Source organism: Lathamus discolor, chromosome 3 (assembly GCF_037157495.1).
Source record: "Lathamus discolor isolate bLatDis1 chromosome 3, bLatDis1.hap1, whole genome shotgun sequence".
NCBI lineage: Eukaryota > Metazoa > Chordata > Aves > Psittaciformes > Psittacidae > Lathamus > Lathamus discolor.
Genome location: NC_088886.1, coordinates 90,629,461 through 90,657,112, shown reverse-complemented (window position 1 = coordinate 90,657,112; position 27,652 = coordinate 90,629,461). Strand labels below are relative to the sequence as shown.

The following is a 27,652-nucleotide window of genomic DNA, read 5'->3' as shown; positions in this document are numbered from 1 at the left end:
TGTCATTGAAGCTCTTTAAAGGAATTTATCTTTTGTTGGGTTTTTTTTTCCTTGGATGGATACTTTCAAATCATAAGAACTTTCAGTTCCATTCTCACACCTGTTCTGCTCCTCACTAGCACCTCATAAGGTTCTGGGCATTCAGGGAATTGTAGAGGGGAAAGACCTTGTAAGCATAGCAGCTCCACACGAAATGGTGAAATGGCATGATAGTGTCTTCTGCAGGTCATCCTGAAAAAAAAAAATAGTTCTGCTCAACTTTCAGTAAAATATTTTTTCTTAATAAAATAATTGTCCCTCTCATAAACATATCTTTGTTCCTAGAAGTAAAAGATGTCTCAAGGGCAAAGATGAGATCTAAGGAGGAAAAACTAAGCATTGAAATTAGAAGAGATTCAGTATTAATACATGCATATTAGCAGGCTAGATAAACACCGTATTTTCCCAATTACCTCTTTTCCTGTGGAAACCAAACATTGTGATGCATATGTAAGCTTCAAATCTGAATTTAATTTCTAACCCCAATGTATGTCAATATAAAGAAGCTATTAAGATTTATCATGGATTGCTTGCTGGAGATATAACTTACCAGAAGTTCATATTATTAATTTGGGGGAGGGGGTAATATTTTCTTATTAAACTGGAGTAAGAAACTGTATTTTCCTTGCAGGTGTTTACTGGAATTTTCACAGCAGAAATGTTTCTCAAGATAATTGCCATGGATCCGTATTACTATTTCCAAGAGGGCTGGAATATTTTTGATGGTTTTATTGTGAGTCTTAGTTTAATGGAGCTTGGCCTTGCAAATGTAGAAGGATTATCTGTCCTTCGATCATTCAGATTGGTAAATATACTAAACTATGTTGATCTGTTGTATTTTTTTATTTCTGCATGTATGTTGTGCATTTTTAATTTGTACATTATATATTTGCTTGACAGAAAATTATTTCAGAAGAACTTACAAAATACTAAATTTCATACTCACTAAATGGCATGTATCTATTAAGTTTGTTTTACGCATTATCTTAGTAACCTCTGTTTCTTCTTCAAGACATTGTCAGTATCAGTTCTGTTCTTACAGTGAGTGTGCTTTAAGGATTATCTTTTTTTAACAGTAGTATCCCAGAGTCTTTTTCTCTTTAGATGAGGGAATGAAAAATGCAAGAGCCACAGGCCCTCACTACCTGTGACTGAAGACTATTAAACTGCTTAGTAAATAACGGATTAGCTAATAAAAGTTTATTGACAATTTTGTCTGATAGACTTCCATTACCAGTTGGCTTACATGGTTAGTTTTAGAAGAGAGTAGTGTTAAGATTTTTTTTTTTGATAAAGACTTTTCATCACTCTCAGCCTTCTCCTTATCATCCTCTGCAAGGCTCCATCTGTCTAACAGCTTTTCTGTTCAGAAGTCACTACGTTATCTCTGTCTGTATGAAATATCTCTGTCATGAACAGGAACTTGAAAAACTTCGGTCTTGCTGAAGACTAGGCTAGCATTCAAGTTGATGTTCATATTCTCTTCTGAGAAGACCTACACAGTAAGAGACAAGAAGTTAGAGTTCCTATTCATCAAGCTCAACTTTTGCCTAAATAAAGCAAAACACATTTGACTTTCACTTAAAGTTTCAAAACCCCCTTTAAAAAAAAGAGGACATTTAAATTCACCCATTTGCTTGTTCTCTACATAGCATTATACTGTATTTGTCCTGGAGTCTGGTACTGTCTGGATTGACTTCTCCCTCAGTAATAGAATTCTCTTTTTAACTTTGCCCATATATATTCTATTTACATGTCATCCCATGAAATAATATTTAAATTTAGATTAATTTTATATTCTCCTCTTTCAGTTGTTTGAACACTTGCTGTATCTTTCCAAATAATTTCCTTTTTGTCTGTTTTGACTTGTTTAATATAATGCTTTCATTTGGTTATCTCAGTGGTGTATGACAAACTTTTTTGAGACACTTTTTTTTGCTTGTATTAAATGACAGAAAATGCATTGTTAGATACTTGTAAGTAACTTCTGTGCCTGTCATTAACAGCTCTAGCTTGTTTCTCTTTCTAGGAAAACTATTTCTTCTATCTCTCTGCCACTGAAGGCGAAAGAGATCTGAAAGTGTCTATACACTTACAATCCTGTTAAACTGATCACATTTCAGTGTGCTAGTTTATTTTTAGTTATATTCTTTTAGAGTTAACTAAAGGAGAAAGACTGTTTTGTCCAGCTTGTCCAACAAGTACAACTTGTTTATAGATATCTACAGTCACCAAAAGAGGCAAAGTCTGAATAACAGACTTAGTGATAATTTCAATGTAATTGAAATGAGCATACAGATAATATTTTTGATTTCTTAAGACTGCTGCTGTGTAGTATTGTACAAAAAACCTAGAAGGAAATTTTGTAACTGAAGTTTCTAAAGATACATGAGACACGATTTATACACAGGATAACTGAAATACGAAATTTATAGCAATGATTTCATTACAGTTAGTAACATGAATAACTGCATACTTTTCGTCTGTTTTGCAGCTTCGAGTTTTCAAATTGGCAAAATCTTGGCCAACTCTAAATATGCTGATTAAGATTATTGGCAACTCAGTGGGGGCTCTGGGGAATCTGACCCTGGTGCTGGCCATCATTGTGTTCATTTTCGCTGTGGTTGGGATGCAGCTGTTTGGGAAAAGCTACAAGGAATGTGTCTGCAAGATCTCCAGTGACTGTGAACTTCCACGCTGGCACATGCATGACTTTTTCCACTCTTTCCTGATTGTATTCCGGGTGCTATGTGGAGAATGGATAGAAACAATGTGGGACTGCATGGAGGTTGCAGGCCAAACTATGTGCCTTACTGTCTTCATGATGGTCATGGTGATTGGAAACCTTGTGGTATGTAATCAGTGGATTTTTTAAAAAAGTATTAGAATTTATTTCCTGTTTTTCAATATTTAGAAATCAAAGATGAAGGCTGGAGAAAGACTTCAGGAAATCATGTAATTCGTTTGCCCTTTCTCTAAACCGGGTTCAAATTGTAGACTCATAGAATGATTTGGGCTGGAAGGGTCCATAAAGATCATGTAGTTCCAACCCCCCTGCCACAGGTAGGGAGACCTTCCACTAGACCAGGTTGCTGAAAGCCCCATCCAACCTGGTCTTGAACATTGCCAGGGAAGAAGTAGCCACAACTTCCTGGGGCAACCTGTTCCAGTCTTGCCATGCTCACAGTGAAGAATTTCTGCCTTATATCTAATCTAAATCTATCCTCTTTCAGTTTAAAACCATTACTCCTTATCCTATTCCTACATGCCCTTGTAAAAAGTCCCTCTCCAGCTTTCTTCTAGGCTCCCTTTAGGTACTGGAAGGCTGCTATCAGGTCTGTCCTGAGTCTTCACTTCTTCAGGCTGAACAACCCAAACAATCTTGATCATTTGTGAAAAATGTTTGTCTATCTTTTCTTTTAAATCTTCAGTAAGTTTATAACTCCTTCAAGATCAGTGCTGAATTATGCTTAGAGTTAAAAATGCCTTTCAAAAAACCAACTTCAGTCACCTGTTACAGCCAATTAAACTGGTCTCAATAGGTCTGAAAACCAGTTGGTCTTCATGACAACATTTATAATGCTTAAAGGCTGAAAGTTTCCACTGTCAGTCTTTTCTTTCTGAAACAAAGTAAGTTCAGCTGTTCAATTTTTTTTCATAGGTGCTGATTTCTAAACTACTTATCCCTTTTGCTGCTGGCCTCTGAATTCCTCTCAAGCAGCATATTAGATAGAGGTACAAGTACCAGATAATATGGAATAATTATACTTTCAAGTCTTACACCCAACATTCCTCGTGGTACATCCCCAAATGACACATGACATTTCTGTACCAGCAGCCTATATGCCCTTTTCTGCAGTGCTTCCACCTTGCCAGTTTTCACACCTTCTCTATACATAGTTTTCATTTTTTACAGCCAGCATTCCCACTCCGGTACTTCAGAATTAAATGCCATATTAATTTTGAATCATTTCATCTATTTACATGCTTATGCTTAATTACAGTTTTTTCTTGTCAAGTGCTAGCACCCCTTCTCTTTTTAGTATCATCCACAAATTTTATAAATATGCTTATTCACAGACGTACATACAAAGTTTAACTGTACTAATATGACACTCCTGTGGCAGTTTTGAACAGGAAGAATTGAGAAATATAATTTAAATATTATGATTAATCAGTTTTGCATATAGTCTGTCATAATTACATGCAGTCCAAATTTCTCTTGTATGTTTGCAAAATATCATGCAAGAAAGTCTGAAATAGTTTCCTAAAATTGAGGTGTATCACATCTGTGGACTCTTTATCTCTTCCCTAGTTCACTTGGCCAAAACAAAAATAGACTAATATATTTTTGAAAAATACAGAAGTTTATTATATTCTGAATTAGAGACACTGAAACTATGTACTCTTGAACTGGAGTCTGCCTGTATTCCCCTCACCTATGAACACTACTGCAGATGTAGCTTCCTAAAATTACTACATAATGTTGTATCCTGCTTCCTTAACATGATTCTCCATTTTGAGGAGCAGACCTGCACTACTTGCAGTGTAGTGGAGAAAGTCAAGGAACAGCTCAGATTTTCACATGTATTAGTCAAGCTAAAAATGTTTTTGGCAACTTACAATGAAATATGGGGGACAGAGGTTACGGACTGGAAACTATAGCAGAAAGGTGGGTTGAAATAAAGTGCTAGCTGTAAAATAAAAAACATGTCCTATTAAACAATCCATAGTGGAATTACTTTTATGACCTAAGAATAAGAGATCCAGTATGTTTTCTCCTTACTGTCTTGTAGGTACTCAACCTCTTTTTGGCCTTGCTGCTGAGCTCATTTAGTTCAGACAACCTTGCTGCTACAGATGATGATAATGAAATGAACAATCTACAGATTGCTGTGGCAAGGATACAGAAAGGCATAGATTATGTGAAGAGAAAAGTGCGTGAATTTATCCAAAAAGCCTTTGTTAGAAAGCAGAAAGTTTTAGATGAAATCAAGCCTCTTGAAGACCTAAACAACAAAAAAGACAGCTGTATTTCCAACCACACAATAGTAGAAATAGGTAAAAACCTTGCCTATCTTAAAGAAGGGAATGGAACTACCAGTGGCATAGGCAGCAGCGTGGAAAAATATGTTGTTGATGAAAGTGATTACATGTCATTCATAAACAACCCAAGTCTCACTGTGACAGTGCCCATTGCTGTCGGGGAATCAGATTTTGAAAACTTAAATACAGAGGAGTTCAGCAGTGAGTCAGACCTGGAAGAAAGCAAAGAGGTAAGACTGTTTCTATGTTCAAAATATGCTGATGCTTTTCTTTATTTCCTGAGGTTAGTATTGTTGAATTCAAATCTCTATTGAATTCCTGTAGAACAACGTATGCAAACTTGTAATGATATTTAGGGTAAATCGATGTAAGATTGTGAGAACTGAATGAGATGGTAGTACAGTATTGCATTTACAGTAATAATGAAGATGCATGAGATTTTTTTTAGAAAAGTCATACTTTTTTTTCCTATTTTATTTGGTTAAATCATTAAGAAGAAATTGAACCAATTTAATAGCCCTGGATACCAGAAGTCTTACAAAATGTGTGTGGCTTGTGCAAGTTTCTGCATGCTTATTTCATCAGTACAGTTTATTTACTCTTTTGTCTGCTTTCTGGAGTGCCTTCTGTCAAATTAATAGTTCATTTTGATGTTTTTAACCTTTTTGATCTAGTCAAAATGCATCTAGATACATCATAAATACATTTGAATACTGGACCAGCATCACTAAATGATTCTGCATAAATCACTAATAATCCATCCGATAGTAGCAGAACCACTGAAGAAGTGAAATAATGGAATGGTAAAAAAGTTATGAAGCTTTATTTCTCAGTGTTAGATCCTTTCGTATGGCAATCCATTGTAATTTTCAAAGCTTTAAGATACTTGAATCTGTTACCTATTGTGACTGTAATAGAATGTACCTCTTTCTGGCACAATGTGGTGCCAAATGGGCAAATCCAAGCTAGCACTTAGTGAGTTAGAGTGGATGCTGAAGCCATTATTATCACGTTAACCCAATGCTCTGTCCTGCACAATTGTACATGGTGGAGGCACATCCCCTCAAGTGCAGTAAATCTATGGTCTGCTTAGTACCAATGTGAGTTCGTTCAGCAATAGGATTGACATTTTTGAACAGTATTACATGCTACAGTGTAGACATAAAATAACATAAAGGTTTTTGTAAGTGATTTCCTCATACTTGAGGGTATAAGTATGGATAAGATTCTAGGAATTCTCACCTTGAAATCCTTTTTTGTACAGACTGCAATACTCATTTAGTCATATTTTCTTGTTTCTTTCATGTATTTAATAAATGTCTTTATTATTCTTTTAAAAATATTTATTTTTGCAGATTGTTTGTGTTAGTATTTATCTTACTCTTCAAAACCATGATTTGAGTGTAGACCAAAGCAGAAGTTACTGTAGTTTAATTGTTGTATGTAATGAAGAAGGTGATTATATGAAAGTTTATTGGTCTGAATGTAGTATTTTTGTTGATTCTATTGTATCTTTGTACACAGGGTAAGAAAAGGAATCTTCTTTAGGCAATTTTATACCACATAGGGCTACTGCACTGTCCTGTCCTTCCATTGTTCTGCTGTTCTATTGTCCCATTGTTCACAGTTTCAGAACTTACTGCTGCCAAAGGAGCAGCAAATTCTACTGCTAATCTCACCAAATTCCACCTATCAGTGAGATCATCCATAATGATTGCATATGACAGGAATGGTACAGGTTATTTTTTTTTTTTTTGTATATCACATAGTTTCTTGGTATGAGTATGGTCCTTCTGGGATTCTTCTTTTTTCCTGCAAACCATGTTCAAGTCCATCTATCATTTTCAGCCTTCTCCCTATTTAGCAACTAGTGATAGCCAGAGGATGTACTTGGGGAATGAGGTATCTTAAATTGGAGAATAAAGTATCTCAAGTTGGAGAAGAAAGTGTCTTGAGTTAAAGTTCAGTACTAGGAAACAGAATACTTCATATTTCTTCATCACAAAATACTTATTGCTACCTTGCTGGAGTAACACATACCTATCTGTCATTCCATATTTGCCTGTAAATTTAGTATAGTACTTTCTGTTTCAAGGGTGCTGTCAACCTAAATCTACAATTTTTCATAAAACATTCCAAATCGATCAACTGGAAAGTGTGAAGAAAATACTGTTAGTTTATTCTGCAGATACTGTAACTGGTAATGATGCTTCAGACGATGCTACTATATTAATGTCACTAAAAGAAAATCTTCTAATGCAGGTACAGTCTGGGATGTTGGACATGAAGTCCCAGTATGATGAGAAGGATGCACTCAGGCAAACTCAGTTCACTTCTTCTTTGGTGATTCCACCTATATCAGATTAATTTTGATAATTACTGATTCTGATACCACCACTACTCATGGTAGCAGTAAACCATGTTTTAAATTGTCCTATATACTTTTCCTGCAGTTGTTCTTTTTTAAAAGTTATAAAGTTATGACCATATTAACTGAAATTATATCAAAATAAATGATAGCTCTGATCATTAATTGGCAACTTCTCTGCAAAAAGTAATTTGGAAGTGTAATTGGATCCACTAATTTAAATACTGTATGTCTAACATTACTTAGAAAGAAGTGGTTTAAAATTTTCATTAGTGATTATTAGATTAATTAGCTGCTGAAGTCTGTTTTTATGTGTAATCACAAGACTTATGTACTAGTGCAGGATTCTCCATTTCTTGTGCTGAAGCTACAATTGTGCAGAAAATAATTTGTGATTCACTGAACAGTGGTAGCAAGAAGGAACATGACTTTTGGTAGTGCATAATGATTTAGGCATCTGTTTTGAGAATGAAATGTGTCTCTGCTACAAAATCTGTTTATAATTTTTAATACAAAGTTTTTATATTTTTATTATTGTATTATGTTTTATTATATGACGTATTTATTGTAGTATTGTTTTAATATAATTAGTCAATAGTCAGTGGCTAAAATGCAGAAATTGCCTTGAAATAGGGCACCTGAACCTGAATTCACATATGAATTCCCCCATAACAAGCATTCTTACTTTTTTGCTTCTTTCTGTAGCCTGCACAATCTTTAACTATTTACTGCACAAGAGCATTATGTCAGTAGAAGAGATGGAGGATGTACCTTACTCAAACCTATAGGCTGGTGGTGAGCAGGACTGGGTATGATCACAGTGACAATGGTGCATCTATTCATTTATTGTGTAACAGGATGGTATAACTGCTGACTATTAGCCAAATCTTTCTTTTTCCCATTGGAAGGGTCCCACTTATGTTATTCTACAAGGTGAAAAAAATACTGAATTCCTATAGGGAAAATTTTTAAGTGGATTACGCCACATTTGAGGCATAAGCTCCAATCGTTAAGCTTCCACCATAAAAGCAAGGCTTCCTCCTACAGATACAATTATTTAAAAGAAAACAGTGTCCTTACTCCATTTTTGGAGGCACTTAATCTTGTAAAAGTGTGTGTTAATCATGGTTCAGGAACTGCAAACTGATCAGGTGATAAGACAAAGAAATTGCATTGTCAGGAATGAGCTAGTGCTAGGCAGTTTTGACTGGTCAAGCCTGAAACTATTCTTAAGCATATTCAGGACCAAAATTTCTTACTCTTGCAGAATTTGAAGGTGAAAAATTGAAGGGAAACGTGTACAAATTTCAGGCACCCTCAAGAGAGACACAGTAGTTAAGCAAAGACACTGCAAGCATATTTCTTATTTAAGTGCCTAAATTTCAAATAGATTTAATCACAAAAGTGCATATCTTTTATCTTAATCCTTCCTACTCTTCACTTGACTGATGTTATCCTCTGTGTTTTTTATATAGAGAAGACTGATGGATTATTATTCATAGGACCAACAGTCTTGTCATGAAAATGATCCAAAGCAAAAGAAAGAACTTTTTAAATTAAAAAAAAAAATTACTGCAAATGGCTTTTTTGTTCAAGGCCTCTTCTTTGTCATGCCATGATGTGCCTTGCATTTCTGCCCTCTCATGTTTTCTCATTTATGTGATTCTGCTGCTGCTGAGTGTTGATCTGCCAAGTACTTCATAGCTTATACTACAAATTGAAAGAACTGAAGTTAGAAACTACCACCAAACCATGTTCAATTAGCAGTATTCCAAATGAAAGGTAGTTTAGGCATCCATGTACTGTGAGAACATTCTGCACAAGGTAGCCAGATGTTAATGTATGTGTCTGTGTGCTTTTGCTTTTCTCTTTGTATACACATCCATACACCTATTCACTGCGGTATAGGGCAATAAGCTGAATTTCTACAAAGTAATTATAACTTATTAGCAAGTTTTAATGAAGTTATTAATGTTTAGTGGATAATATACATCTTTTCCTTTATTTTGATGGAAATATTATCTAGATTATGTCTTTCTAGAAACAATACATACTGGTACCTGCTAGTGTGAATTTATGAGGAATTTTCTAGGAAATTGACCAAAACCTAAAATAGTGTTAATTAGGAGAACATTGTGTCCATAAGAATGGTAGTGTGGGAAAACAATGTAATAAGGGAATTAGAGAATAAATCCTAAATAAGATTTTATCGTTGAAGTAAGGCCATTAACATATTTTGGGCCACTGTGCTGAGTCTGTTGTCCTGTATGTAAAGGTCCGTGGACCTGAGCTGCATTAGTGCTATCCAGTATAGAAACTATAAAAATAATTTTTCCTTTTTAGGTCCTTAAGTACTACAGGGATGGTTTATATAGAAAATTTTGTAGTGCATGTGTAGCTGTGTAATAATCAGTTACAGTAATAATAATAGCTGTGTTATAACTAATTTGTGCTAAGTATAACTTCTAGGCTAGTAATTACACACAGATATACCAAGTTACAAGACCTTTTTAAATGCCTTGAAACATATGGGAACTCCTAATGCTGTTGCAGACACCTATATAATGTGTATTTTACTTTAATCAGTATTCAGTGCAAAAAAACAGAGGTGCTGTGTTGTGAACTTCATTTCCTGCCATTCTTACTTCTCACAGGAGTAGAACCAAGCTGGATCAGTCAAGCGGGCAGCTCTGGTGCCTTTTAGCGAGGCAGAGCATCGTGTCACCAGTTTTACCCAGGTTACCTAAACAAGTTATACATCTATGCGTATATACTATATGATCACTTTTCTAATGGATATTGACTGGCCTGCATGCTCTTCAGCTATGATCTTGTCCCATTCATTGCAATAAAGTACAAACATGCACAGCTGCTCTCTGCTGAGTCACAAGACTCCCATCACAGCATGGTCAGGCGAGATCGGCAGCCCCAGTATTTCTGTGGTTCAGATGCTATACTTTCCATGATATTTTAATAATTTTTTGCAGTGCATGCTATGTACCTTTCCCAGTCTTGATGGTAAAGTTTCAGGATTCTCTTTTCAAAGGGTTTTCCTTCATTTTGAAGGAAGACAGAATATGTAACACATAAGCTATATTTCTCATCAGAAGCTTATGTAAGTCCATCTGTAAATTGTGCTGATATTGAAAAGCTGCTAGCTGTTTTGGAATATGTTCCTACTATTGTATTTTAGCTTACAATGGAGGTAACTTGCAAACTCATGATAATCACTTTTTTATTTTTCATATTTCTTTTTAGAAGTGCTTTTCTTCAGTACTTATATAAGCATTTAGTTATTTTGGAGATTAGTATGCAGAACGTGAAGCACCATTAAGCATGAAATTCATTTAATTTCCAGTCTAAGCATGTGACCATCATTTAGTTAAAAAAAGTTCATACAAAATTGGTATTTGGCTGGTTGAACATTCGGAGATCAGTTCTGCTCTTACTTACACCCACACTTACAAGTGTAGAGGTGCAAAGAGAAAACTGCTAGCAAGATCTGGCCCAATTCAGTCTTATAGCTCTTCAATTTATGCTTACAAATTGTCTTACCTCCCCAAACATCTAAAATTGTCTGCCCTGACAAATTTTTTCTCATCTTATCAGTAATAAATAAAGTTCCACAGTCAGGTGAGTAAGTTACTGATGTTGGACCAAAAGGTTCTGAACTTTAGTATTAATTGCATCTCGCCTATTAAACATTGTCATAATATTTGCAACACCATAGTTCTGCAATGCTGCTTCCAGTTTGGTAAATCAGTGGAGTTAAAATAGTGCATAGCTTTTTGTCTTGCATTTTATAAGGAATTATTTGTCTTCTAAGTAATTTTTATTTTAAAATACTAATTATTCAGAATCCTTTGATACTCTGAAGAATTTAGGTTTGGAATTGTTTGTGAATTGGTCACATTGTATTGGCATATTGTGATTCACAGTGGATGATATAAAGTTGTTAATGTTAGACTTAATTGGAGTTAGCTTAATTGATCCTTACAAACAGCAGTCCCTTGCTCTGTGTCAGAAATACCCTTTCACTATTGCTTGTGTGAATCAAAGAGCCTTTTTAAGTAGCTTCCAGTGGGAGTGCTTTTGCAAATATTTCCACTGCTATTTACGATGCTTTTGCTATCATCCAACATTCTTGCAAATATTTTTATTTATGAAATGCTCATAACTAAGTAGATCAAAGGAATTATAAATAGCAACAAAGTACACAGTACTATAATTTAGTGAACCTGTTTTTCTGCAGTATTTGCGAACAATAATCATCACAGAATTGTTTTGCTTTGATTTTAAATGTTCTGGTTTTTTGACCTGATAAGAGTTATTATGCCTGACTGTATAAACACTAGAGAGAGTGTTATCCAGATTCCATTAATTATACCAGTGGAACTATGATGATATTTACCACTTGGTCAATTTTATAGGTGATATAGTTGTACTGAAAAAGGACTGGATAAGTTTGTCTATAGTATTGCCATTTATATTACAGAGCATCTCATTTTCAAAATAAAACCAATACCAGTTCCATTTCCATTATCTAACATTTTCACAGGCATTTGGGAGGAAAACAAAACCAAAATGGTGTTTTCTGTTGGCATCATCTTCCTGCTTATGTCTGTTCTGTTCTTTGCTCCTTCAGTCCTTACATTATGATTTCAACAGCTATTAGTGGCATCCTGGGAAATCATGAAATTTCAGGCTTTGTCAAAAATCTTAACCTAAGAGCTGTTCAGCTACTCTCAGATAATCATCTTTGAAAGAAAGAAAGAAATGTTAGAAGCTCCAAGTGTCCTGGCTGTAAGTGAAGCAGAATTGTATGAATCTATGAGATGTTGCCATGGGTCAGAAAGTAATTATGTCAAAAACTTCCTGACCTAATCTTGGCTGCTGCTTTTGCAATGCTGCTCTGATAGGCAAGCTGCTTTCCACTTTCAGTTTCTATCTTGAACCTAAACCAAAATATGTATCTCATACTATACTGGATTGCTGACTAAAGCATGACTGGCAAGGCTGTTGGTAGATGTGACAAAAAAGCTATCTCTCTACGTTAATCAGTATACTGCTGCTTTAGAACCATGTAAGTACCTTTGTCCCCTTACTGTTTTCTGTGAAAAGGAAATGGAGTATGTACAGTCTGAGGTTTTGCAAAGTAGATTTCTCTGAAAATAATTTCCTTAGCATACTTTTCAGAAAGAATCTGTCATCTAACTTTCAGAGTGTCTAGCACTTGGCCCTCTAAATATCTTTTATCTGGGTCACTCAATACTTCTGAAACCTAGAACTATGGTATAAAAAAGACTTTAAAAGGACTTACTACTATATCAAAGAGAATTTTTTTGCCTGGTGATTCTCTTGTTTCTGCAGGCTTATTTTTTTAAAAAGCTGTATACACGTTAAACAATGTATACATGCATACATGTGTAGAAATGCCTAAATCCAGTTTTTGTAATGCTGGTGAGCAGAGAAGAATTTATCAAGTACAAAGGTAACTTTGAGATACGCTAAGGTAAAGAACTGCAGTGTACACTATATACCTAACATATCAGTCTGCAGTTAGGGGTAGTCTAGCTATCCAGTTGTATTCCATATGTACAAACACTGGCAAGATGTATTAAGTGGTAGAAAAAGTTTTCCTATATATTAAAGTTTTCCTATATATGAAAAAAACCCATAGTCAGCAGTAACACGGTCCATTCCTATGTGATGTTGTGTTGAATACTTAGAAATCAGTAGAACATCCCTGTGTCTGCTGCTTTATACCAGAGCAGAAGTTTGCTGTGGAAATAGGGATTGTTAGTGAAAAGTTTTACTAGCATACTGAACTTAACTGATTTTCTAAAATATTAAGTTTTTGTATCATAAAACCTTCCTAGCTGTTTCTAATGCATACAAAATTTTATAAATATTGTATAGAATACAATATTATGTATAGAAATTCAATGTTAAAAATAACAACCAAAAAATAGTAACTATTTATGTTGAAATTCTTAATTTTTCTTCCACAAATGATACTGAATTATTACAGATTGAGTTTATTGAATATTTTTTATAATATGCATCTTCATATACTGATCAGGTTGGGCCTAAATTCAGGAATAGCAGAAGAGCGTGCTAAGGAAATACTCTGCCACGTCAAAAGGAGAGTAACTGAATTCTCAGTGGGCTAAGTTATTTAATTGTTGTGTTTCAAGTATCAGTTGCTGTTGATTCATTTTAGGATTTTTCTGTTTAGCTTAACTCCTGTGATTACTATTACAGCTCTTTAAGAGAAGTATACCAGCATTTCAGTGAGAAGAGACTTGTAAGCTACAACTCACCATACATACTGCCCCCCATAAATAAAGATGGCTTTCTGATGTTCCTATAATTGACTGTTTTGCTGATAATTTTCTGCTTTTTCTACCTGATCTTATTGATCGCTTCTTATGGTGGATATCTCTAATCTTCCATCTTGAGCTGTTAGTCTTATGCCATTCCAATAATAGGAATTCACTACCCCTTCTTAAAATTAACTTTTGCCGGTTAAACTAACTGCGTAATATCTGAGCTACTGAAATCTTCATGTTCCTATAAAATAATGGGCAGTACAGGTCGTTCAAAATTGTGGTTTAACCAGTTCATAATTTTCCTTTGCTCTGCTACTATACAGCATTCCGCTAAAAATGCTGTCCAGATTGGAATGATGCAAGCAACATTTTAGGAAAACTCCACATAATGCAAACAGATAATCGCTTCTCAGTTTAAAAAATATTTACTGTATTGTATTGATAAATGCTGATTTTTAACACAGTATATAAATTTCTTTGGAATGTACCTTGTGTTTATGGTATTTCTGGCCTCTCCTCAAACTGATGATTGACTTCCACTGATGTTTAAATTCTGTGGTACTTACTTATGAACTACAGTATTTATTCTATACATTCTAGTTTCTCTATTTTAGAGGCAGTATTCCAAATCACCAAACTGCCATGCATTATCCATAATTTGGATATGTTATAGTGGGGAATTTGTAATAATAATGTGCAGAAAAGAATGCATCCATGTTTTTGTACATTGGACCTAACCTCATAGATGCTAAAGCTTATGCACAAACATAAGACATTAATATGTAAACTGGGATTTTCAAAGAAACAAAGGAAGTGGGTGTGCAGGTATCACTGAAATTACGTGCATAGTACACCATACAATAAATGTTCCATTTGTTTGGTCTTCCTCTAAAATGTGGGCTATAGTGTACCATAGAACACAAAAATTGGAGTTAAGCCTGTGTCAAAATGACAACACAGTATAATGTCAGTGTGATTCAATAAAATCAGAGTGGGGAAGAAAGGAATTAATCTTTTTTGTTTGAAGAACATACTTAATATTGTCTGCGATGTAAAATTCCATTAAATCTTATGGTACTTTCTGTTTTCACATACTAATATTGTTTACATTTCCTTTACAAACAAACAAAAAATAAATGTATACAATTTGGAGCTTCTCAAGCATGTTTTAAAAGAATAATGCCTCTAACTGAAGTTTTAAGTGTCAGCAAAGATATATCTTTAATTTTATCATGGACTCTCTCTCTGTCTAATATTACTTCCTCACAGACTGTATTCTAAACCTGCTTACATCATTCCCTTTATAAAACTAGCTACTTATCAATGCAGCCATTTTACTGATGTTATACTCCACATAGTGATAACATTAGAAGAGTCATAAAATGCCGTCGTAAAACTACTTTTACTTATTACAGTACTCATACTTGTCTGTTGCCAATATAATGTGACAGTGTGAAAGAATCATTTTGAAGATTTGATTATTGGTATGATTCATTGGTGTAGTATTATTTTATGACTGTTTTAAAAGCACTGTTTTGTTTTTTTTTTTTAATTTAGTCTTAAAAAATAATTAAAAAAAAAAAAGGCTTTTATAGGGTTTGGACGTGTATGTTTACTGTACCAAAGTAATAAGTAGTTTCAAAATGCACAATAAATTCAGAAAATGCATTGGCAAGTGAGAATGCAAAATATCAGCTACTGCTCTTAAAGCTGCTCTTTTGGAAATAAATAGAATTAAACTATCCTATGCAACTCATAATATGTGTTTTCATGTCAATGATAATGAAAAGCTTATATTTGAAGTTTTTAGATTTTGCAGACTTGATAGCATAACATTTACTTGAGACATGAAAATACATCTGTGCAGCTTGCTGTTGGTTTGGTCATGACGTTGGAAAATGATTTGTATTAACACATGCTATCTGAAGTGTAATCTAAAATGCAGCCACATGATTGGAATAATTAAACACTACCAAGTGTGGGAGGCACCCATTCCTAACTTACTGAAATTTCATTTCAGAATTCATATGTGTGGCTCAAAATAGTAGTCTAATGTCAGCAATTCCTTGTATGAAAATATCAACATATTTTCAATAGGGAAAATGCACATTATGTAGTTTCTAATCTTGTGACCTCACCTGTAGTAGAGCAATTTGGCATTATGGACTACAGATACGAAATTATTTTAATGTCAAAGCACGGAATAAATGCAAAATATCTTGGTATGCATTTCAAACATGAACTTCTATTCAAAATAGATAAAATTGAAAAAGAAAAAAAATGTGGGGTTTCATTCACAGAAATTAAATGCATCCAGTTCATCAGAAGGCAGCACAGTTGATATCGGATTACCTCCAGAAGGGGAACAGCCAGAAGCAGAACCTGAAGAAGTTCTGGAGCCAGAGGCTTGTTTTACAGAAGGTAGGCAAAGCAAAATGTATGCAAGGTGATTACTCCTAACTGTGTTGTTCTGGGCTGGATTCCATTTTTATTAAAAATCAAGGAGAAGCTTTATTTTGGAAGATATTCTAAGAGTTACAAAACTTTAAATATTGAAACAAAAATCCTCAAATAGGAGATACTTATTTACAAATATCTATTGCAGTAGCGCTGAAATAAACCAAATTAATTTGGTTCATTGTGATTCCCAATAAATACTTAACCTTATTTTGACAAAATGTATTGTTGCACTTAGGCTGTGTACGGAGATTCAAATGCTGTCAAGTCAGTGTAGAAGATGGGAAAGGGAAAATCTGGTGGAATCTTAGGAAAACCTGCTATAAGATTGTTGAACACAACTGGTTTGAGACCTTCATTGTCTTCATGATTCTTCTCAGCAGCGGTGCTCTGGTAAATTCTATGTAGAACTATTCTGTCAATTTTAAGCAGCAAGCATTTGGAATTCCAGATAATTATGCAACTGCATGTAATGTATCAGAATTTAATATCCAGTTCATAAATTTCCTAATATCAACATTTATCAACAAGCGTTTGACATGTTTTGTACAATACTTGGGAGTTTGCTCAGAGGCTAAGAAACAATTTTTTTTGCAAGTTAGTCTTAATGGAAATAAGACATTAGTTAGACTGGTATTCACATGTATTCAAATTGATGTTTTGTTGTGTTTTTTTGTCTTATGCACACTTAAAGTAAGCATAGCTGAGCTAGGAACTTATCAACAGTAACATAAATTATCAAACTGAGATGTAAGGTGCCAGCGGGATACTATCAGGCATTTACCAGTTCATTGTAGCAGCAGCAAAATATAGTTTGCTTGCTACACTTGGGACAGTGCAGGGTGATTTACTGACAATGTAGACAGTTGTGGGTTTTTTGAAGAGAATTATTAATCTCTGTTCAGGATTGCTTTATGGGTTAGTGGGTATAGTTTGGTTTCAATTATTAGTTCCTCAAAAAAATCTGTATCACAGAGTAATTTTTAAATCCCTTATGTATTTTTGATATAAAGTTGTAGCTACCACAAATAAATCCGTATGTGAATAAGACACTGCTGTCCATTAAAATGAGATTTGGAGGTATTACAGATGTTTTGTGGATCACTGTTCAGCTACACTGAAAGCTGTATACTGTGTTTGGACACCGCTTTATGAAAAGACTACAGTAAGGAGTGAAGGCAAAAGCTGTGCTTGAGGGAAGGATATATGTCTTATCATCCCATATATCTTTCCAATTAATTCTTTTTCTTGGCTACTATGTGCCGCATTGCAAATTGTGAAGACATTTAATTATATCTTCAAAAATCTTTTTTCACAGGCATTTGAAGATATATACATAGAGCAACGTAAAACTATCAAGACCATGCTGGAATATGCTGACAAAGTTTTTACTTATATCTTCATTCTGGAAATGCTTTTAAAATGGGTGGCTTATGGCTTTCAAACCTATTTCACTAATGCATGGTGCTGGCTGGACTTCCTGATTGTTGATGTAGGTATTCTTTTTCATGTCCTCTAAGACAGGTGCTAAAAATCAGAATAATAGGGTTTCAGGATAAGCCTTCTGTTCTATTCAGTGGAAACTATTTTAAAACTATTGCTGTGGTATGGTTTATAACACTGTTCAGAAAAGTAAAACTATTTAGAAATGCTTATTACTCTAGAGAGGTTTTGTTAATACTCTCTAGTTTTATGAAGTGGTAATCATAGAATAGTTAGGGTCAGAAAGGACCTCAAGATCATCTAGTTCCAACCCCCCTGCCATGGACAGGGACACCTCACACTAAACCATCCCACACAAGGCCTCATCCAACCTGGCCTTGAACACTGCCAGGGATGGAGCACTCACAGCCTCCCTGGGCAACCGATTCCAGTGTCTCACCACCCTAACAGGAAAGAATTTCCTCCTTATATCCAGTCTAAACTTCCCCTGTTTAAGTTTTAACCCAATAAGTAATGCTTATTGAAATAATTTATTGAAATAATGCTTTTTTTTCATGGTATAGAAAGCATGCTGTTTATCCTCTTCATTTTTTGCTGTATCAGGAGTTTACATATTTCAAAGTAATTTCTTTAGAGCTTTCTAACATTCTAATGAATTACTGTAAGTGATACTCTGTAATATGAAAGGAAAACACTGCTAGGAACTCTCACATCCAGTATACTATTCAGTACTATTAACACTTTTCACTGCATGGGTTTTCAGATGATTTTCAAAAGGCTGCACCACCAATGGGCAGGTGCATATTGTCTATAGCAGATCTAGTGCCAAGTGCCGTGTAATTTCAAGTCTGCATGCTGACCAATGCATGCACAGTGCTGGATAGCATAAATGGAAGTCTACAGATCTTTAACAATACAGCAGACATTCATTGCCCTTCCATCCCCAATAGCCTGACTACATTTGTCTGTGCTAATAGGGCATCTCTCAGTTCCACACATGTAATTCCCATAGAATGCAAGGTAAGAATATGTCTTGAATCACTTGTCATCTCATTCCAAAAGCAGCAGAAGTCTATAGAAACCTCTGTGTATCTCCCTAAAGCCACAATGATGTGATAGGCCTGGAAGTCTTTACTATACAGAGGTTGGAAAACATTATAACTTTTCAATCCATACCAACATTGCAGATCCTATGATAAAACATGACTATATGCACACATAGTGTTCTGTGGTTGAGTCTGTACCCTTGTAAAAGATTTAATTTTCAGGCTTAATTATACCATGTGTAAATTACCACGACCAGCAGAACTTTAGAGACGCTTTGGACAATACATTACACTGTGATTATGTGTTTATTGTATCTATCAAAAAATACTTAATTCTTATGTGATAATCTGTGGTTTAGTTACTTCTGTGAACTTTATAAATAACTTTATTAGGTTTTCATGGCACCCTCACCCTGGTGCAATTTTTTTTATGGAAAAAATTTGATCTGTGAAGCATTTTGAATTTCTGGATTTTGAATGCCCCATCCCTAGCAGCGTTCAAGGCCAGGCTGAATGGGACTTCGAGCAACCTGGTCTAGTGGAAGGTGTCCCTGTCCATGGCAGCGGGGTGGAACTGGGTGATCTTTACGATCCAAGCCATTCCATGATTCAATGATTATATTTTTTTTTTTTTTAATCTTTAGTCAGAGGATTGAGGTAAAGAAGTGAAAAGTTTAATATGGAAATGAGATAATTAAGAGAACTGGAAGGATGGAAGGGAAGGGCATTAAACAGAGGGAAATAGAAGATGGTTTGGTTTGGTTTGGGTTTGGTTTTGTTGGTTTTGTTTTTTTTCTAGGGCGACCCGTTCCCAATGGTTTATTATAAATACATTTCTAAGAATTATTGATGAAAGATAATTGTATTATTTATTTTACAGCTATTCTAGTTTACTTATTCATCTGCCTGCAGACCAGACCAGCATTATGCAAGCCAGAATTGATGAAGTGGTTAAAGGAGTCACAGGGAATTTAATGAAATGTGGATATGCCTAACAATGAAGCATCTACCATTGTCTAACAAACAGTTGATTATCAGTGTTTTGCTTATCCAGTTAAATATAAACAGATCTGGTAGCTATGGCTGTTGAATAAGATTTTCTGGACACCAGAAAGTTACATTTGACCAAAGGCCAGGTCCGGAATTGGTTTTTGAGAGCTTTTACATGCTCGTCAAGTTCTGAAGATACTATGGGAAATTCTGACCTAAATTGACCATTCTCATTCACCCAGCTTTTGGGAGTTTTCTTTCTTGCATGTGACTTCATTTTTCTTTAAATACCACCAAGTATTGACTGGTTTATATGAATTTAGAAGGCCTTTTTTTATACCATTCTACCAACATGATTTCATCAACAGGTACTTAGAATATACTTTTATTCTACTTTGTCTGACTTGAAAATCCTTTCTGCGTTATAGAGGGATTCCTGGAGAAAGAGGTCCAGCCTTGAATCTTCTTGAGAAGTTCAGGGCACACATCATTCCCACCATATGTTCAAAAGGATATAAGCTAAATGAGCAATATTGCCTTTCTGTTTTTGTGTAGGTCTCTTTGGTTAGCTTAACAGCTAATGCCTTGGGCTACTCAGAACTTGGTGCGATTAAATCCCTTAGGACACTAAGAGCTTTGAGACCTCTAAGAGCCTTGTCACGATTTGAAGGGATGAGGGTAAGACAAAATGAAAGAATCTGAAACTATGCATGCATAGAAAGAATACATGCATGCAGAATAACCAATGACAAATCCATGCAGAAATGCTACACTATCATTGTACATATATTTTGCATTTATCACTAACATATAAGCAAAAGGCTTCATCTGCTTATATGAATTCATGTGTTATTGCACACATTGTTACACTTATCAAGGCTCCTTGGCCTTTCACCCTATTTCATATTTTCCTGGAAATCCTGAGGATCAACTGCATGGATCTATGCAGTGTTACTAGAAAACTGAATTTATCCCATACAAATAAATACTGCTTTAGCCAGAACAGTATAAAAAAACCAATACTTCCTCATAAAAGCGTGTGTACATATACACACATACGTATGCACATGTGTACTCCATACCAGTATAGAATATCATGCGTAGTCTATCAAATATCTTTTAACCCACTATACTGTAAATATTAACTGGGAATTTTTTTTTATAGTTTAAAAGATTTGTAACAATTTCCTATGTTACTAAGTAAATTGGCAGTGTTAAAATACCCCTCTTTTGAGAATAAAGCTATTGCATTCTACTTAAAACTTTTCTAGTATATCAAAGATGGAGCTGGCTTTATGATTTCTGGCATAAATTGGTGGGTTACTGCATTCCCTATTGATTTTAAGTTGTTGATTATAATCTACAGACCCCTAACCAGCCTGAAAACATACCAGAAAACTTTGCTGACAGTTGGGTATACTTGAGAAGTTGCTGTCTCCAGCTGTTTGTTATATCAGTTATGACACCTACCTGGGACTCTCTGCTGCCCAACTAGGCTTTCTTAATCTATCCCAGCGCAAAGTCAAATTGATTAGTTTAGATCAATTCCTTAGTGCTCTGAAATGGACAAAGACCTTATGTGCTCTGCTATGACATGAAAACTCAAAAATGTTTCTCTTAAGGGCAGTAGTCAACGACTGGAGATGGTATATAACACTAGCTCCAGACAAAAGAAGTTGTCTGACTTATACCTTCAGGGTCCATCTGTCTGCCTTGGGTATAGATCTAATCAGCAGATGCACCTGAGCTGAAACCCTACAGCTGTAATTAAAAGGGATCCTTGTGTGAGCTCCCTACTGCAATCACTGATCTTTGGGCACCCCGGGTTATAAACTGATAAGCAAATTTGTAAGTCAACTACAAATTGGTGAGCTTCTGAAGAAAACGTGGTGCTCTGTGTGTGTGGGAAGACTTCAACAGGCTTTGATTGAAGGTTTTAAATTCAGATAGAAAATACCACTTTCTTGCTTCCAACAAATGTCTGGAACTTTGCTAAAGCAAATTTGAAAATATGAGATGCTTGTATCGGACATAAGGACTATCTAAAATATCAGTAGTCTCTTGCTAAAGAACACATTAGCTGTTGGAGTTTTTCAAGCAAATGATTAGCAAAGAAAAAAATCCTAAATACAAAATACTACAATTTTTATATGCACAGTAAATTGCATACGTGGCTATCTAATGTGGCAAGCTAAAGTCAGTCACTTTGTCATGAAGGCTTATGGGTAATTGTCAGTCCTATAACTTTAATGTTGGTGTAAACTTTACCTACTGATTTGACATGATCTGCTGTGTTTCTTTGTAAAATACCCAGATAAGGAGATGTATGCTTTCAGCAAAGTATATATTAAGTAGTGGGTGAAGTTAGATAACTTTTATTAACCAGGTAATTAACCATTGAATTAATTAACCATTAACCATTGAATTTGAAATTTTCCTATAGATATTTGCTTTATTTAAATTAATTAAATTCAGGCTTACTGTTTTTAAAGATACAGTAGCTCAAGCTGGTGAAGAAATTAGTGTGAGATGATTTTAAGGTCTGATACATGGGAATTCAAGATGTCTGTTCCCAGCATAGTAATTTAATTGGTGTTTAACATCTGTGAACTGAAAATATGACAATATAGTGTGGTGCACATTTTTGCACAGACACTTAAAATTACTTCCAGAGTGAGCATTATACTTCCAATATAAAAGGAAGAAATTTCATTCTACACATCTAAAATTTTTAATCCACTGTACTGTTTTCTAGGTTCAGGAGTTGTTTCTGCCCACACTAATACTGAATAAAAAACATTGCCCCTATGGAAGATGTTTCCCCCATGTCTTCCCATCACTACTATTGCTAGGGGAATACACTTTACACTTGGGACTTCATGAAAGTAACCTGTGGGAGCATAATTAATCTGTCTGTGCTCTGTACCAAGCAGTATAACTTACTCCTGTATGGTGCTAGGCACATACTACCTTTTTTTTTTTTTCCCCAGTAAACAATATTTTCAATGTATTCCTAATTCTTTCCCTACTTTCACTTGCTGTCAGACCTTGCCATCTTTTCTCACGCCCCTGCTACCAATGGATCAGTGTTTTCAGTGACGCTTAGCAGTCTTGAGTGTCTTCAAATGATCCATATTAAATACTGGTCCTGCTATAGCTTTAGGACTCAGACTAAATACGGAGAAAGTAGGTCAGCTGTAGAAATCCAGCAATTAAAGAAAGAAGAACATGACTGGACCTGTAGCTGTAGCAGCAAGAGGAACAAAATTCTCAGGTGTAATGAGACTGAGAGCTTGAGGACAAATATTTTCACTTCATTAACTGTCCCTTTATCTCTCAATAATTATACCTGATGGATTATATTATTAAATTAAAAACCCCTCTACTTATATTTTAAGTAGAAGAACTGAGACACCTTTAAATAAAAATAATGTGAAAATAATAAATGATATGTATTTGGAAAATATTCCCAAAGTGGGAAAAAAATCATGTCATTAATTATTCCAGTCAAACTTCCCACTGAAACCAGTGAGTTCACGGAATTCCAATTTTAACTAATTCAGCATTATTATGAAACTATTCATTTGTTCAGGTCAAACTGCTCCTCATGGCCTTCCACGGTCATGTCATTGACAAAGCTGATAGTAACAGCACTGTTGAAGTAATCAGAATAGATGTATCCATTAGTCAGGAAATCCTCTCTGCCTGGCTGATGAGTGAAAAAATGCTAGATTATTTTTGCTTATTGATTTATAATAGGTATTGATGAGGAGATTATTAGTATAAAAAACAATTTATATCTATTACTTTCCGCATTATAAATAAACACTTATTACAACATTTGATTTAAAATATGTGGCAAAGTAAAGCGTGGAAGCTTTGAACTTCATCCACCATTCTGTGCTTTTTATTGAGTCAGAGAGTAATTTACACTGAAAGAGACCTCATTTGATCCAGTTCCTAAATTTAACAATTTCGTTGAGGTCCTATTATCCAAAGTATGTATCACCCCAAAGAGGTATTGTTTTGGCAGGAATGGTGCTCTGAAAGTAAAACAACTATTTCTCCTTTCCTTCAGCCCATCTGCTATATGGTATATATGGTGGTGGTTCATCACCTACTCTTAACATTCAAAGGTTTTGTTTTTTATTCTGAAAAATGGCAAGGAATGACTACTTTTTACAAGTAATTGAATCTATCGAACCTGTTAACTGTAGATACAAATAATGCCAAAATATTTTAGAGGCTAAGCTACATATTTGCATTTCAGATAGAAGTAAATACCACAGTGTGCTAAGGGATCTGCTGTAGTACCTACATCATATAAACTAAATGAATTATAAACAATTACATCTACATAACACTTAATGTCCTGCATTTTTAAAACAAAGTCTTCATTAGGTTCTAAGGATCTGATTCAGTTGTTTTGGCAAAATTGACAATGGTGCTCCATAGTTATTAAATTCTATATTGTTAGACTTAAAATCAGATTTAAAATGGGAGTTAACTAATCTAGCAGTTCATCAATTCCATCATTAATTAAATCATTCTCATTCAGAATGGACCTACTTTCTCCCTAATTTTATTTTCTTTACTATTTTATTTTTATTCTGGCATGCTTTTTATCATTGTTTACCATCATACATGAACTCATTTTCCTATTTTTCTTTCCTGATTTTCCCCAAAATTCATTTGGGAATTACATTTAGTCTGTTCCTTCTTCACGTCTTATCTGCCACTTGCCTGAACACTACCAGCAATTCTGTGTTCAGATGAGCATATCTGCTTTTCTGATTTTATATATAACCATTCAAATGAACATGCATATATCCCTCAGTTTTATTTAAAGGAAGTCTTAAAATGACTTTCAAATAAAAACTTGCTCAGTAGTAATAATGATTTTGACTGTTTATCCAGTAAATGTGTAATAGAAAAAATCCATTGTTTTTGTTGCAATCAGTCATTAGAAATATTATGGGTATGGTTTTGCAGACATACATGGAGTAGATATTTTATAAAAAAAACAGTATATGATGATTTTGTTTGTGAGGTGATTTTTTTTTTTTTTTAGTTAATTTTTCCTGTTTGTTCTTTTTCCCATTCTTTAAAGCCACCACTTGGCCAATGTTTGTATGGCTTTCCTTCTAATTACATTCACATTTTGTCTTTTCTCTATACTGCTTTTTTTACTTGATACTCTCAACAATTAAAAAAGTGTAACACAGCTTTTAGAGTTAAAATAGAGTGTTAAATTTAAGAAGGTCTGATGAAGCGTTTATAAGACTGGTGCCTGGGTTCTTACGCTGTCTCTCCTTGTACTGTAGGTGGTTGTGAATGCCCTGTTAGGAGCAATTCCATCCATTATGAATGTGCTTCTTGTTTGCCTTATATTCTGGCTGATCTTCAGTATCATGGGAGTGAATCTGTTTGCTGGAAAATTTTACTACTGTGTTAACACTACAACTGATGAGAGGTTTGATATCAGCCAAATCAACAACTATAGTCAATGTGAGGAGCTCATAAAAAACAATGAAACTGCCCGATGGAAGAATGTGAAGGTTAACTTTGATAATGTAGGCCTTGGTTATCTTTCTCTGCTTCAAGTGGTAAGTCGCCACTCTTTAGTTTTTATTTCTCTTTCTATATCACTGTTGTTTACTTGTAGCAGTAAAAATGAATTTTCTATTGTTTCTTGCATTTGGAAATCTTGTCTCTCGCTTCTTGGTTTATAATTACATAGTGTGGGATAAATCCATGACTCTACAGAAGTATTACAAAGCATAGAGGCTATGCTGACTATGAGAAAAAATATGTAATTCAAAACTAATTTGCCTGCACTGAATCTATATCAGGTGCACCTACTTTCCTCATACACAGAAAAATAACTTTTATATCAGATATTATTCATAATTGATAAAAGCTCTTAATAAAGGCTGTGTTGTCTATAGTCAGATATTAGAATTTGCTTCCAATTCTTGTATATGAGTAAAACATACAATGGAAGGGAAGAGTCACCTGTTAACATTGCACTGTGCTGGTGTTTATGATGAGCACTTAAAGAAACACAGTCTTTAGCTCTCAAACAATGTTTCTGACAAGCCATTTTCCAGGAAAAGCATGATGTAAACACCAGTGTTCTGCTTATAGGCTACATTTAAAGGATGGATGGATATCATGTACGCAGCTGTGGATTCTCGTAATGTAAGTATAGTCCCTTGAGTCCATTTGTTTTGATTGTGCAAGCTCCAAGATTTAAGGATATAATTTTAACATCTTTCAGAAATAACAGTGAAGATGAGAGAACAAGGAGTTATTATAGTTTTGTAGTTAAAGAAAATGGAAACCAGAGGAAAAATACAAGAGACAAAGAAAACAAAGGAGCATTCCTAAAGGATTCCATGTTCTCTATTGTGCAGTTGGACCAAATTCCTCATTTCCAAAGTAGACTTATCTATTGCCGTGAAATGCCTTTCCCCCCCTTTATTATGTGCATTGAGGCATTATTTACATTTGGAAACAGGCACTGATACCTAGCTTAGAGATGATTTTTTGTAGCACTGATCTTTTTATAAAGTTGAGACTTTCACTGTGCTCAGCAAGCTCTGACTCCTTTCTTCAGGGCACAGTTCCTGTTCTTAACTCGGCCTGCCTGTGCACTTTCTTACCCTTTTGACTTCCTCTTGCTCTTTTGGTGCAAGCTGTCATTTAATTCTGAGTGAACAATTAAATAAATTATACTGGCAAAGCCCCAGTTTTTCTGATAAGCTACACTCGCAGTGGGAGGCCTGTTGTAGTAATAGTAAATATGCATAGCTGTACCAAGAAAATATACTCTAACCATGGCTTGGATGCCTCTCTTCCATAATCCAGGACAGTTTCCTGAGTACCTATACTAGTGAAAGCTCCACAAGCCCACATCAGGGGCCTCCCATGAGATACATAGAAATTTTACGGCTTTATAGGCTGGTGTTTCAAGTTGCCTGTAGACTTAGATAGTACTATACTAGTTTAAGCCTTCGGTGTTTATTCTATGCTTGTATCAGCCAGTTAATTTTTTTTAAATGAATTATCAAGATTGATAGCTAAGTTCTTTGTCAAGAATGTAACATCACAGATTGAAGATCAGTGGGATAGATAACATGGGGACTTGACTATAAGAAGCAAAGATCAGAGCGACAAAGCCCTAAATTCTATCCAGATACTGATTCTGTGCTCACAGTTAAACTAATGCTTAGTTTTTATGCCTTTTTTGCAGGTTTTGGATCAGCCTAAGTATGAAGATAACCTGTACATGTATCTTTACTTTGTCATCTTTATCATCTTTGGATCATTTTTCACCTTGAACCTTTTCATTGGTGTCATCATAGACAATTTCAACCAGCAGAAAAAGAAGATAAGTACTTCCTTGTTATTCTGAAACGAAAGCTAAAAAATTGCTTATTTTTAGTCCACACTCAATAATTTCATTCATATTTTTTAAAATTCATGATAAATTAATATGGGCTCTGCATATTGTATATGTTAAATTATTAAAGCTTATGATTTGGCTTGATGTGGGTTTAATGGACAAGTGACAACGTATGTCCATGGTTAGTGAAAAACTCAGTGTCTTTTGTAAAGGTGTGGATTTGGGGCTGGAGTCATAAAAAGACTAACCACTTGTCATGGTTTAAGCCCAGCCAGTAACTTACAACCACACAGCCACTCCCTCACTCCTCCCCTTCTTCCCCCTCTGTTCCCAGAGGGATGGGGAGGAGAATGGAAAGAATGTAAATCCCATGGGTTGATATAAGAACACTAACTACGGTATAACCACAACCCACTACTGCTAGCACCAATAGTATAATGATAAGGGAAATAAGGGGAGAGAATATAACCGCTCACCACCCGCAGACCAATACCCAGCCCAACCCGAGCAACGATCTGGGCCT

General features: G+C 34.9%; 1 protein-coding gene across 8 annotated transcripts in view; it reads left to right on the top strand.

The window, feature by feature from the left end:
• LOC136011115 (sodium channel protein type 2 subunit alpha) overlaps positions 1-27,652 on the top strand; it is a 55,884-nt gene that overhangs the window by 23,178 nt on the left and 5,054 nt on the right. For all 8 annotated transcript variants that reach the window (XM_065672776.1, XM_065672775.1, XM_065672773.1 and 5 more), the window contains exons 14-23: positions 671-844; positions 2,534-2,890; positions 4,836-5,315; positions 16,086-16,206; positions 16,481-16,635; positions 17,561-17,734; positions 20,277-20,399; positions 25,046-25,327; positions 25,869-25,922; positions 26,977-27,114. In XM_065672776.1, coding sequence (XP_065528848.1) covers positions 671-844; positions 2,534-2,890; positions 4,836-5,315; positions 16,086-16,206; positions 16,481-16,635; positions 17,561-17,734; positions 20,277-20,399; positions 25,046-25,327; positions 25,869-25,922; positions 26,977-27,114 — 2,058 coding nt within the window. The remainder of the gene's footprint in view (positions 1-670; positions 845-2,533; positions 2,891-4,835; positions 5,316-16,085; positions 16,207-16,480; positions 16,636-17,560; positions 17,735-20,276; positions 20,400-25,045; positions 25,328-25,868; positions 25,923-26,976; positions 27,115-27,652) is intronic.